This window comes from Haliotis rubra, unplaced genomic scaffold (assembly GCF_003918875.1).
Source record: "Haliotis rubra isolate DU_JTF1 unplaced genomic scaffold, ASM391887v1 Scf490, whole genome shotgun sequence".
Classification (NCBI taxonomy): Eukaryota; Metazoa; Mollusca; class Gastropoda; order Lepetellida; family Haliotidae; genus Haliotis; species Haliotis rubra.
The window spans coordinates 526281-542281 of record NW_025767180.1 but is presented as its reverse complement, the minus strand read 5'-3'; the positions used below and the strand labels follow the sequence as shown (position 1 = coordinate 542281).

General features: G+C 36.6%; 1 protein-coding gene across 1 annotated transcript in view; it reads left to right on the top strand.

Moving 5' to 3' along the window:
• The first annotated feature begins 230 nt into the window (after nucleotides 1-230).
• Nucleotides 231-16001, top strand: part of LOC124291404 (glutathione hydrolase 1 proenzyme-like) — a 55001-nt gene continuing 39230 nt past the window's right edge. Inside the window, exon 1 of the mRNA XM_046728388.1 lies at nucleotides 231-381. Coding sequence (XP_046584344.1) covers nucleotides 339-381 — 43 coding nt within the window. The 5' untranslated portion in view covers nucleotides 231-338. The remainder of the gene's footprint in view (nucleotides 382-16001) is intronic.

Genomic DNA, 16001 nt, shown 5'->3' with positions numbered 1-16001 from the left:
TCGGATGGTCATGTTCTGTTTGTCATCCTACTTTTTCATTTCACACGCTGACCTTGAAATTTCTATTACAAATATGTGTCAGAGCATAGTACGATCTCGACAGTTATTCTGTGGCTGATTAATGTAAGGGAGATAATCAATTTCTCAAACTGGGTCCCTTACAACGATCAACGCATGCTAATGATGAAACCAGTTCAAATGCTTTCAAAGGGAGATAACAAGTTGTTTACTTCCGACTGTGTGACAGATGTGTTACAAACACTAGAGAATACTGCTACATATTCGGTCGATACTTAAATGTTCGGGTATTATTGACGTGTGATCACATAACTTTACAAATGGAACTTGGCCCAACTACAATGGACGGACCAGCAGGTCATGGTGAGGAAACAATTCACTGACATTTTGAGGATTTTAGCAGATGCGTGTACATTTGTAATGTTCCTACTTTGGTAAAGCTCTGACACAGTGTGAGTCGACATTGAACGATATGATAAATAATAGTGTATACCAGCGACTATCGGTATGCGGTTCTGCTATATGTCTATATTCACGACATTTTTAGAACACGAGGTGTCGATCAGATGGGGAAATATTTGAAACAAAAGCCTGAGAAAGTTGGGGGAGTGTATGTAGATTAACATATTTGGGTAATTTGTAACATTCCCCGTAAAGGTAAGAATAAAACGATTTGAAAGAACCCGAAATAATTAAGGAATCCTCATCTCTCTAATTTTCCCTTTAGGTGAAAGATGATGTACAAAGGTTGAGTGACTTTTGGGTACAGTTTTACTCTCCTTTTAACAGTATTCCATCAGTATCGCAGCCAGTGACAATAGGAATAGGCTTCACACCATTACCTGTGTTGGATATTGGTCTGCAAGATGAATACTCCTTTATTGCTAGGCTCCACCACAGCCCTACTTGAGCTTAGAAGGGATTATACATCGTAATGGGGCTGGATGTTTTTATCAAATATATGCCCTTGGGTTGTTCCTGGGATTCCACTTGACCTTCAGTTGCCACTGGATTTGTATATCCCTTCCTCGTCAGCTGATAGTAAAACAATGAACACATGAGCCTGAACAAGGTTGTATTATGATTAGTGTTGGGAATTAATTAAAATCTCATAATTGATGATTGGTCCATTACAACCAATCAATCATCGAAAATAATTGGCTAGCGTCATTTATCAAATGTTCCTATTATCTTTGTTAATGCACACAAAAAAATAAAGAAAAAACATGTAGTAATTTGGGTTGTTTTACAAATTGCACAAAATCAATTTGCAAATTTCGCATATTTAAAAGATGATTAGTATGTTAGGAACACAGAGTTCCTGGATTCTTTCAGATAAATTCAATCATGACTTGGAACGAGCTTGTAGTGCTTATGAAATGTAAATTAAATGACACAGACAAAACCAACCTTGTGAAACAAGTGTTCCAAGCTTGGTTGCATTTGATTATGAGAAAACATGTTCGATTGCTTGGTCGTTTAGTCACTGTGACCAATCTTCAATTATTTCAATTAATCGGAACACAACTAATTATGATATGACTCTGCTTGCATTGATGTGGATGGAAATCATTACAGCTTGAAATTGAATGACAGTAATATCAAAGCTAATGGATATCAACATTAAAAATTACTCAGAAGTAGAAGCTCTATAACAGGGTGCTGCAGCCTCCCCAGTGACATACATGATCAAAACCCCATTTCAACGTACATGTATCTTTCATTAATGTTTTAGCAAAATGCTTACTGGCAAAGGCATTTATTTAACTCTCATGTAGGCAGGAGAAGTCTCCAAATCCCCTGTTATTTCATGAGGCAGTTATGAATGGCATCAGTAATGCTAGGGTAAAAGCTTGTGCACATTCCTTAGCAATATTTTTGAACAAGTCCTGCAAATAATATTCCGATAGTCAACAAGAGACACTGAATGATGTCAACCATGCAATGCCTGATACGGTTCCCAATTGCACAGATCGATGCTCATGCTGTTGATCACTGGATTGTCTGGTCTAGACTCGTTTATTTACCAACCGACATATAGCTGGAATATTGCTGAGTGTGGCATAAAACTCAGCTCACTCACTCACTCAATACCTGATAATACAAGTGCTGCATGATTGAGATGATACCTTTGAGTATCCAAAGTTCATGACCTGAAGCATTAGGCAGCCATTGTCTTGTGAATGAAAAAGGCACTAATCAGGTAGTCAGATGTGGAATTGGCACAAGCTAGTGGCATGGGATGCCTCCTTAACTATGTTAACAACCCCAGCTACTTGCATGGGTCAAGTGTTTCCAAATCTGAAAATGAAACACAATTTCTAAAAAAAATATCTGTAAAATAATAACAATAATGTTTAATTCACAGCACCATATAAGCATGTTTATCCATTTGTTTTCTTTTGTATAAGCAATCTATATTTGTGCTTATTCTAAAGTTTACCATGTTTATTGCAGTTCTTTGCGGAGTATTGGGCAATGTTGGTCCAGAACAAAACCTGATCATAAAACTACAAGAACATCTTATAAAACCCTGTCTTCTGTTAAGATATTAATGAAAATATAGTGAAATATCTGTTGATAGTGTTGCCTGGTTTAACAGTTTCAGAAACAACAGCAACACAACATAAACATTCCTACAAATGTATGATGTCAAGCTTAATCATGTTAATTGGGATGACTGAAAGCAACGCTATAAGCATGATAAAACAATGCAAATAAGGAATAACGATCTCATTAGTATCTGGCTATGTAGTTGATGGAATAGTAACATGGATTTTATACATTAAAATGATATTGCAGACTAGCATAAAGTCTGCAGAATCCTTCACACAAAGGTCAGTTGAATCTTCCTTCACCCACTGTAATTGGGTCTTTTCTGTGATATTTCAACAACAGGTTGTTATCCAAACAACCTGCCATTTACACATATATTCATGGCAGAGGTACAGATAAGCTGGTATCTGCGTAAATTACGCAAATATTTATGTGAAAACTCAATTCCTATTAAGTCTATTGCGTACAAGTACGCTTGAAGTTTTGTAAATACTCAATAAATGTGATCTTACATGCATACACACAAAAATGTCAAATCTTAGCTTGTGTACCGGTGGATAGATAAAATAACTGAATTATATTGAGAGGTTCTATTTCAGGACATGAACTTGACAACTTGCAGTCTTTCTTTTCATTTCCCATATTACAGATCAAATGTAAATCACAAACACTAACATTTAAACTTTATTATATTTTTTAAATTAATGAAAAATGGCAAAATACCCAATTGAGTTTGAGTAAGGTGAGTACAATTAATTTTGTTACACAAAGGAAAATTAGAATACCCAATTGAGATGAAGACAAGGGAGTACATAACTCAATGACCCAAAAGTTATCTGTAGCTCTGTCATGCCCTTTATTAATCAAACATAAAGAAATCTGGCAGACCATCAGCAGTGATTAAAGTCGACTGTCCAAGACAAAATCTGCTTATCTTCTTCAGCATGTTATTAAGAACTCATTTGATCAAAGAACAACTCAATTATTAATTAACATGTCCAGCAGTTGATATTTTCTTGAAATGTTTTAACACAGTAGGTTAAACATTTATCCCTGGTTGAAGTAGTAGTATTGGAGTCTATCTCAACTCGACTATGGTGATATCAATATTTGATCAACATGATCAAGTATAACTATATGAAATGAATGACAGGAAAACTTTTGATGTAATGCATCAACATGGCAGCAAACAGTTTGTATATACATGTATTTAATTGTGTTTGCATTACAATATTTTCACCAAAATATTTATTCAATGTAATTACATTTGAAAGAATATGTCAGTGTTCACGAATAGCGTCTGACCCTCTGACAAATCCGGCAGATTCGCCAACGGTCAGACAGAAGTCTACAACCCGCCGGCCCCAGTGTCTGACTGTATATTTCACAATGACTTTGACTGAAGTTGTTTAATGTGACATGTGACACTTGTTTGCTGTTTATAAATCTTATGTTTGTTAATAATTTCAATGTCAATTATAAGAAATATTAAATCTGAAATGTGTGTATATTTTTATTCCATGGGTCCTGTGCATTTTAAAGGGTCAGACAGACATCTGAAACTTACAGGACCCTATGTCCTTTGACTTTGAAACACCATTCGTGAACACTGATATGTACAATATTGGTTTCAGTTCATTTCATGTTTTAATATCAAACCGTTTTGTCTACTTTTTTGCAATTACAATCAGAGACCATATAATAGATTATATTATTATATGGTCTCTGTTACAACATACATAATGTACCTCCCTTACACACTGAAGTTGATAAACAATGTCTTTCACAGTAAATGATAGCAGTAGCCTGTTGAGGTAAGAACTGATTCAAGTCATGTTTAGCTAGAGATGAAGTGGGACATTGGCAGTTCAAACTAAATCTGATGAACTGATACAGTTTTAAGAACTGCTTGACCAAATGCTTTGCGACAACGTGAAGAGCGTTATTGTGAGGGATGACTGTATTCAGGAACTATTGCAAATAGAAAAATAATTATTATTCAGAATGTTATATGAAACCAGACACATTTATAAGAAAAAAATCAATTTGTTTGTGTGCATTATTCATTCACAAGTTCTACATATATATGTTTCACAATTGTCTAGCCTCTGTGTGCAGTTATCTCCCTTAGATACTGAATAAAAGGGACGGTGGGGTAGTCTAGTGGTTAAAGTGTTGGCTCGTCACGCCGAAGACCCGGGTTCGAATCCCCACATTGGTACAATGAGTGAAGCCCATTTCTGGTGTCCCCGGCCGTGAAATTGCTGGAATATTGCTAAAAGCGGCGTAAAACCAAACTCGTCAGTCAGCTGAATAAAAGAGCTATGTTGGAACCCTGAGGAATAGGCACAGTTTCCCTTTCCTTATTGCAGCAAATCTTCAAATACATTTTATGAAATTATAGGTTTAGTTACTATTAATCTAAACTACTAACAACATTACAGGAATGTGTAAAATACACATACCAAAAATGACTGACTGACTGAGTTTGGTTTTACGCCGCTTTTAGCAATATTCCAGCAACATCACGGCGGGGGACACAAGAAATGGGCTTCACACATTGTACCCATGTGGGGATTCGAACCCGGGTCTTCGGCGTGACGAGCCAACGCTTTAACCATTAGGCTACCCCACCGTCCCTCAAAAATGAATTCAGACAGAGATAAAATATTGAAATGCATTGATATCCTATATAATTGCATTTATTCCCATGTCCCAACAGACTTGGAACAGAACTGTTACAAATAGGCGCCAGCAGCATGACCAAAGTGGAATTATTTTGAAACTTTTATTCAGAATCAAGCCTCTGAACTAAATTTTGAATAAACAGACAGTTCTTCACCACAAACATTGCATTATTTACAGATTGCCACCATAGAGTTATATTGCTGAGTGTGGCGTTAAACAACAACCAACAAACAAACCACAAACATGGCAGAACAGTTTTAGTGCTTTTATTAAGATGCTTTCTTAAACCTAATGCTTACAGTGTTCACGAATGGTGTTTCAAAGTAACAAGACATTGGGTCCTGTAAGTTTCAGATGTCTGTCTGACCCATTGAAAATTCACAGGACCCATAGAATAAAATTAAATAAACATTTCAGATTTAACATTTTTCATAATTGGCATTGAAATTATTAACAAACATAAGATTTATAAACAGCAAACAAGTCCCATATGTCACATATAACAACTTCAGTCAAAGTCACTGTGAAATATACAGTCAGACACTGGGGCTGGCGGGATGTAGACTTCTATCAGACCGTTGGCGAATCTGCCGGATTTGTGAGAGGGTCAGACGCTATTCGTGAACACTTATATACTCATGGAAATAAATAAGGGAACACATGAAAGTACAAGAGTTCCTTTATTCGTTTCCAGGTTTCTTCACAAGGTATGTATTGTCCTGTGGGTGAATTTCTGGAAATAGATAAAGGAACACTTGTACTTCCATGTGTTTCCTTATCCGTTTCCATGAGTATAATGTGTCCAGTATATTTGGAATGGAACTGGTTTCAGAGTTTCATCAGAGATGTGTAATGATACTTTTTCCAGTAGATTGTAAACCTTGTTAAAACAGGGTGCTCATTTTCAATAAATGTCATGCAAGCATGGGATGCCACTCCTAAAACCTCCCTAATCTGCACAACTGTCTTAACCATAGCATTGTTTCATCCCCAAGTGTGTTTAGTCCAGGGTTTTACACAGACTTTTAAAAATGGGAGGCATGGTGACTCACAATATTTATTTTTGGGAGTCATTTTCAAGATTTGGGAGTCATGAAAAGTTTAATATTTCTTTGTGTTAATCATTCTCAGTATGTAAATGTATGTCACACCACCAAATGAAACTACAGCATTGTTCAATTCAAACAGCCAGGATTACTGTCTCCTCTGAGTTCTCTGGAACAATCTGACAATATCATTGTTTGCTTATGAAATCAACTTTATTGAACTGAGTTGTGAGGGTCACCCATAAAACTTGCGTCAAGTTTGACTCCTGTATGATAATATTTTGAGAGTTAGGAATAACGTGTCATGTAAAACCCTGGTTTAGTCAGCATAGTGGTAAAAAAACAATTGCATGATATTGTGCACATGAAATGTAAATAATACTGAATATTCAGTATTTTCATCAGATAATCACAATACTATTACTAAGCATTGTTTTCACATGATTGAGTAATTCCTTTAGTTATGGGATAACGTGGATGAGCTGTGTTTATATGCCATACAACATTTAATAAAATAATCATGATATTAGAAGCAATAATTACATTTCCTGTCCTTTGAGAGTGAGTTTCACTTTTTATGTGCCATTTAGCCAACTGTTGGTGAAATATTGATTTTGATACCATAAACACAAAATACCATCTAATGCATAATGTATTATGATAATGTTTGTTCAACATGTGTATGATCTGCTCAATATGTGCATAGGCTCAAGGGTGAGTCAAGTTGCATATTTACATTCTGTTACCATGGTTACATTGCCAGTGTATGAAATTAACCATGAAAATCAACCAGGTTCCTCTCATTACCCTGATGTTAAAACATCAACAAAAATCAAGAAAAAGTAGGCATGAAACCCTTTTCCTCCCTGTTGACTTAACAAATTTATGCAAACCCATCTCACTCACTTTGTACATATATTTAAAATTGCTCTTGAGTAACTTTAAAATTGCACATGTAAAATCACTCGGTAATTTGATCACTGGCACATGTAAAATCACTTAATTATTCCACTGGATACCGTACAGTGTGATATACATTTTCTGCCCGGTGATTAAACAAACAACAATTAACACTGAAAGTCAGCTGGACGCGGGTACAGTGTGATATACAAATTTGCTTGCCCGACAGAAAAGAACATTGGACTGGGACGTCGGGCAATGGGTTATTTCCACCCCTGAATTAACACTGGAAAGTCAGCTGGACACCGTATAGTGTGATATACAAATTTTCTTGCCCAACAGAAAAATACACTGGACTGGATAGGGTTATTTCCATCACTGACAACTGGGCACCGGTACAGCGTGTGATATACAAATTTTCTTGCCCGACAGAAAAATATGGACTGGGAAATGGGTTATTATTATAAACAATTTGCAGTTGCTAACGATATTAAATTATTTGCATTAGTGTTATGATCTCTCAATGTTTGAGGCTAAATAAGTGTGTCTTACACTTCCCCACAGACAATACTAGTATTACTACCAGCTGTTGTGTCTGATTGTCTGGTGAAAGAGATTCTGTTTCTCCAAATGATGATTAACAAACAATCATGGATGAATACCAAACAGTTGTAGCCGTCTGATAAAACCTGGTGATACCACACATCTGTCTATGGTTTCATGTACTACTGCGACTGTATGCCTCTGTGTCACTTTGTCAGGTCTATCACATATTTCGTATCTGTTGTAGATCTTGCCGCAGTATGCTATTCCAGCTGATGAGTAATGCAGATATGACCTAGGTGGTGCCATGAGTATATACACAGCACTACACATTGATCATATTACCTTAAAGGGCCACTGATCCAGAACGATTAAGGTTTCCAGCCAACAGTGTCGGCCCATAAGGTTTTTTCCAGGCAATCAAACTTGCATGCAATACAGCGATTACTACTCTCTTGCTGTAACCCTTGTTTGGTGGCATAAACCTACACATGTTATTTGTCATCATTCACTTTATGGTCAGTTAATGAATTTATGACAGGTATAATTAGTGATAACACCACTCAGATTACCCGACAAAGGTTCCCATGTGGCATTTCTTGTGTCTGGAGTAAATACTCATCTGATGTGGCAAATGTATTACATCTTATGTAATATGCGCATGGAAGCGCAGTTAGAGGAATTATCAGCTGAGTTACAAAACAAACATCGATTAAAGGATTAACCGATAACACGCTGATTGATTAATTGCTTTATCCTGCACAGCGGATTTGTCAAAAGGTAGTGTTTATGTATGTAGATTTACTAATCTATACTGAATACATCCTGTCGTAATGGCTCTTTGTAAAAAAAAATGTCCTTCCGTCAAAGGATTAACCGCCAATACATTGATTGCTCATTATTGGCTAACTAAATTACTTTGTTAAAGAATGGCGGACATCATGCAATTAGTTGTCAGGTGGGCTATCTTGGGTGACCAATGGGACTATACACCAATGTGAAAAACCTGAAACAATAGATCACTTTTTCGCATATTAGACTGTTAAATGACACATGACATGGAACAGGATACTTTGTTAGCTGCAGATGAATGGCATCTCATTCCTTTATGTGGATATTGATGGATACATTCCCCGGACAAGGTAATAGCCTGATATTGTTGCTATAAGTTTAGTCTGTTTTAATTTTAATATATGCATTTTGTTTTTATTTATTTGTTATGGCATTCAACAGAATCTTTTCTTTTTTGACGTGAAGTGTAATGAGACCAACAACATACACTAGGTCGCACTCAGGGTGTGTGTGTGAAATATGATACATGTTGGCAATCTATAAGATGTCTAGATATTATAGACATGTTATAAATTCACTAAGTATAAGCAGATCGTGTGCATTTTATTAAGTTTCAAAATGCATACAAATATGATAATGAACTAATTAGGATTATAAGACAAAATATAAAGACGTACATTCACTTCATTATTTCAGTCCTAACATTTTTTACCACTGTCAGATGGTTAAACGTAAAATGTTTTCATTTGTTATCAAAATAATGCCATTCAATACAACATTCAGATTGACTAGTAGTGAACCCAAGCTCACAACTCTCCCCAAGACTCCCCATGTACTTTGTTAGCCTTACTTTCAAAACAATGTTATTATATCAAGCTTGTCACCAAATTCAAGGTCAAACTATTTCTTAAATCAAATTCTACATCCATTTACGTTAACATTTTTATAAAGTCAACATTACATCAAAATCAGCATTTTTATCAAAGTGAATATTTTTTTATAAGAAACCAAATTATTCATCAAAGTCTGCATAATTTTACAACAAAATCAACATAAGATTATCGAGTAAAAATATTTCATCTTTGTTGATCAGTCTATACTTATACTATCAATTGCGCATGAGGATGACGCAGCAGAGGTAACAAACCAGTCATGAATTCTGGGATATCATCCGGGTACTCACTGGAGAATAATAATAACAAAAGCAACAGCCAGTCCACGGAAATTGCTCTGGATCAGTGGCCCTTTAATCATGTTAATGGTGCAAAAAGTACACATACAACTCCACACAGTGACCATATGACCTAAGTGGTGCCATGAGTATATACACAGCACTACACATTGATCATATTACTTTTATCATGTTAATGGTGCAAAGAGTACACATACAACTCCACACAGTGACCATATGACCTAAGTGGTGCCATGAGTATATACACAGCACTACACATTGATCATATTACTTTAATCATACAACTCCACACAGTGACCATATGACCTAAGTGGTGCCATGAGTATATGCACAGCACTACACATTGATCATATTACTTTAATCATGTTAATGGTGCAAAGAGTACACATACAACTCCACACTGTGACCATATGACCTAAGTGGTGCCATGAGTATATACACAGCACTACACATTGATCATATTACTTTAATCATGTTAATGGTGCAAAGAGTACACAAACAACTCCACACAGTGACCATATGACCTAAGTGGTGCCATGAGTATATACACAGCACTACACATTGATCATATTACTTTAATCATGTTAATGGTGCAAAGAGTACACATACAACTCCACACAGTGACCATATGACCTAAGTGGTGCCATGAGTATATATACACAGCACTACATTTGATCATATTACTTTAATCATACAACTCCACACAGTGACCATATGACCTAAGTGGTGCCATGAGTATATACACAGCACTACACATTGATCATATTACTTTAATCATACAACTCCACACAGTGACCATATGACCTAAGTGGTGCCATGAGTATATACACAGCACTACACATTGATCATATGACTTTAATCATGTTAATGGTGCAAAGAGTACACATACAACTCCACACAGTGACCATATGACCTAAGTGGTGCCATGAGTATATATACACAGCACTACACATTGATCATATTACTTTAATCATGTTAATGGTGCAAAGAGTACACATACAACTCCACACAGTGACCATATGACCTAAGTGGTGCCATGAGTATATATACACAGCACTACACATTGATCATATTACTTTAATCATACAACTCCACACAGTGACCATATGACCTAAGTGGTGCCATGAGTATATACACAGCACTACACATTGATCATATTACTTTAATCATACAACTCCATACAGTGACCATATGACCTAAGTGGTGCCATGAGTATATACACAGCACTACACATTGATCATATTACTTTAATCATGTTAATGGTGCAAAGAGTACACATACAACTCCACACAGTGACCATATGACCTAAGTGGTGCCATGAGTATATACACAGCACTACACATTGATCATATTACTTTAATCATACAACTCCATACAGTGACCATATGACCTAAGTGGTGCCATGAGTATATACACAGCACTACACATTGATCATATTACTTTAATCATGTTAATGGTGCAAAGAGTACACATACAACTCACACAGTGACCATATGACCTAAGTGGTGCCATGAGTATATACACAGCACTACACATTGATCATATTACTTTAATCATGTTAATGGTGCAAAGAGCACACATACAACTCCACACAGTGACCATATGACCTAAGTGGTGCCATGAGTATATACACAGCACTACACATTGATCATATTACTTTAATCATGTTAATGGTGCAAAGAGTACACATACAACTCCACACAGTGACCATATGACCTAAGTGGTGCCATGAGTATATACACAGCACTACACATTGATCATATTACTTTTAATCATGTTAATGGTGCAAAGAGCACACATACAACTCCACACAGTGACCATATGACCTAAGTGGTGCCATGAGTATATGCACAGCACTACACATTGATCATATTACTTTAATCATGTTAATGGTGCAAAGAGTACACATACAACTCCACACAGTGACCATATGACCTAAGTGGTGCCATGAGTATATACACAGCACTACACATTGATCATATTACTTTAATCATGTTAATGGTGCTGAGAGTACACATACAACTCCACACAGTGACCATATGACCTAAGTGGTGCCATGAGTATATACACAGCACTACACATTGATCATATTACTTTTATCATGTTAATGGTGCAAAGAGTACACATACAACTCCACACAGTGACCATATGACCTAAGTGGTGCCATGAGTATATACACAGCACTACACATTGATCATATTACTTTAATCATGTTAATGGTGCAAAGAGTACACATACAACTCCACACAGTGACCATATGACCTAAGTGGTGCCATGAGTATATATACACAGCACTACACATTGATCATATTACTTTAATCATACAACTCCACACAGTGACCATATGACCTAAGTGGTGCCATGAGTATATACACAGCACTACACATTGATCATATTACTTTAATCATACAACTCCACACAGTGACCATATGACCTAAGTGGTGCCATGAGTATATACACAGCACTACACATTGATCATATGACTTTAATCATGTTAATGGTGCAAAGAGTACACATACAACTCCACACAGTGACCATATGACCTAAGTGGTGCCATGAGTATATATACACAGCACTACACATTGATCATATTACTTTAATCATGTTAATGGTGCAAAGAGTACACATACAACTCCACACAGTGACCATATGACCTAAGTGGTGCCATGAGTATATATACACAGCACTACACATTGATCATATTACTTTAATCATACAACTCCACACAGTGACCATATGACCTAAGTGGTGCCATGAGTATATACACAGCACTACACATTGATCATATTACTTTAATCATACAACTCCATACAGTGACCATATGACCTAAGTGGTGCCATGAGTATATACACAGCACTACACATTGATCATATTACTTTAATCATGTTAATGGTGCAAAGAGTACACATACAACTCCACACAGTGACCATATGACCTAAGTGGTGCCATGAGTATATACACAGCACTACACATTGATCATATTACTTTAATCATACAACTCCATACAGTGACCATATGACCTAAGTGGTGCCATGAGTATATACACAGCACTACACATTGATCATATTACTTTAATCATGTTAATGGTGCAAAGAGTACACATACAACTCCACACAGTGACCATATGACCTAAGTGGTGCCATGAGTATATACACAGCACTACACATTGATCATATTACTTTAATCATGTTAATGGTGCAAAGAGTACACATACAACTCCACACAGTGACCATATGACCTAAGTGGTGCCATGAGTATATACACAGCACTACACATTGATCATATTACTTTAATCATGTTAATGGTGCAAAGAGCACACATACAACTCCACACAGTGACCATATGACCTAAGTGGTGCCATGAGTATATACACAGCACTACACATTGATCATATTACTTTAATCATGTTAATGGTGCTAAGAGTACACATACAACTCCACACAGTGACCATATGACCTAAGTGGTGCCATGAGTATATACACAGCACTACACATTGATCATATTACTTTTAATCATGTTAATGGTGCAAAGAGCACACATACAACTCCACACAGTGACCATATGACCTAAGTGGTGCCATGAGTATATGCACAGCACTACACATTGATCATATTACTTTAATCATGTTAATGGTGCAAAGAGTACACATACAACTCCACACAGTGACCATATGACCTAAGTGGTGCCATGAGTATATACACAGCACTACACATTGATCATATTACTTTAATCATGTTAATGGTGCTGAGAGTACACATACAACTCACACAGTGACCATATGACCTAAGTGGTGCCATGAGTATATACACAGCACTACACATTGATCATATTACTTTTATCATGTTAATGGTGCAAAGAGTACACATACAACTCCACACAGTGACCATATGACCTAAGTGGTGCCATGAGTATACACAGCACTACACATTGATCATATTACTTTAATCATGTTAATGGTGCAAAGAGCACACATACAACTCCACACAGTGACCATATGACCTAAGTGGTGCCATGAGTATATACACAGCACTACACATTGATCATATTACTTTAATCATGTTAATGGTGCAAAGAGTACACATACAACTCCACACAGTGACCATATGACCTAAGTGGTGCCATGAGTATATACACAGCACTACACAGTGACCATATATTACCTACTGGCTAACAAGGATAAGTTGAGCACAGACCTGACAATTGACCTGTATTAGCATGTATGAGTGCCGCCCACTGGCGGTTGCCATTGTTAGTGAAGGGGCCTCAGGTTGTCCGCGATCAAGTGTAGTGCAATGGGTGAAGCAAGGCGTGTGCAGCTACCCGCGCGGAATCAATTTCATCGTCATGCAATGCACGTGCACTAGCCTACATCTGCTCTACCTTTCACAAACCAAATGGGTTTCCTCATTGCCGTTCACCGCCTACTTCTCGTAAACACTTTTTCTGCGCTGGTCCAGCTTATCCTTGTTTGCCAGTAAGTGGTGCAAAGAGTGCCTACACAACTCCACACAGTGATCGTGTCACCTGAGTGGTGCCATGAGTATACATACAGCACCAGATGGTGATCATGAACTAAGCACACCTTCCAGCATACTAACCTTGCCACAGGCAGCTGCCATATGACAATTCATCTCATCTTACACTGTCTAATCAAGATTTAACATTACGTTTTCCATCTGATTCATATTTTATGAGCCTACTCATCTAAGTAAACATCTGTTTATAGAATGATTTACATTCTTTGAGAAAAGATCTTTACCTAAAATGTGAAACATTATTTCGTTTTCCGTAGTTATCCATTGTTTACGTTGGTTGTTGGTCTCCATGCACTGTTGTCAAAGTGTTATGGAGAGCAGAGGTACATATAAGCTGCTTATCTGTAAATTACGCAAATATTTATTTGAAAACTCAATTTCTATTAAGTCTATTGCGTACAAGTATGCTTGAATTTTGGTAAAGACTTAAAAAATTTGATCTTACATGTGTACACACAAAATAGATATAATAACTGAAGCATATTGAGAGGTTCTATTTCAGCACATGAACTTGGCAACTTGCAGTCTTTCTTATTGTTTCTCATATTACAGATTAAATATAAATAACAAGCATGTAAGCCAGCATTTAAACTTTATTATATTGTTATAATTAATGGAAAATAGCAAAATACCCAATTGAGTTTGTTTGAGGTAGGTACAATTTATTTGGTTACTTCAAGGAAAATTAGTATACCCAATAGAGATGAACACAAGCGAGTACATAACTCAATGACCCAAAAAGTTATCTGTAGCTCAGGGAGAAGTAGTGATACAAACACACTGATTTGTAAATATGTATTGTCATCCAACTCACCAGTCGAAGTAAACTTAGGCTCAGTATTATTCGTTACACTGCTATACTGAGTCTAACAAACCCTAGTAGAAGGTCGCATCAGCTAACCTTTTGGACTGACCAATCAGAACACAGCTAACCAAATCGTGAAAGGTAACATTTATAGCAGTGTAACGAATAATACTGAGCCTAAGTTTACTTAGACTGTCCAACTCACCATCCAAATATGAAGAGTGCTCCTAAAAAGTTTGCATTTCGTCATCACTTCTGATTTCAGAATGACCGTGATTGTTTACAAATAATATAAAAGTGCAGTCACGTGATATGCAAATTACTGTGGCAGTGATGTTATGCTAAGTCATCACTAAATGGTGCCAAGAGTATGTACTCAACACCATGCAGTGATCATGGCCAAAGTGGTCAAACTTTCAACAACAATAGGTTGCTGGGATTGCTATAGTTTTTTCTGGATTCAAATATATTGAATTAGTAAACTCAGTCAGAAGTCACACTCACTTACTATATTTTCTTGTATATCTCTCACAAACCCCATCCTATGTTTTGGTGGAACTTGCTATCAGTTTGATTACACATATAATGTTTAGTCAAAAACTGCATCATATTGCATCAGTTTGTTTATGCCGCACTCAGTATTCCAGTATTCCAGCTAACTGGTGGCGGTCTGTAAATAATCAAGTCAGAACCAATCCAGTGATCGGCATAATTGTTTGTGTTCGATTATGAGAAAACATGATCAATTGCTTTGTCGTTTAGTCACTGCGACCAATCTTCGATTATTTCAATTACTTGGACCACCCCTAATGAGCATCAATATATTGGGATACGATTACATGTGTCAACTAAGTCAGCGGGCCTGACCACCCGATCCTGTTAGTTGCCTCTTTCGACAAGCATGGGTTGCCTAAGACCAGTTCTAA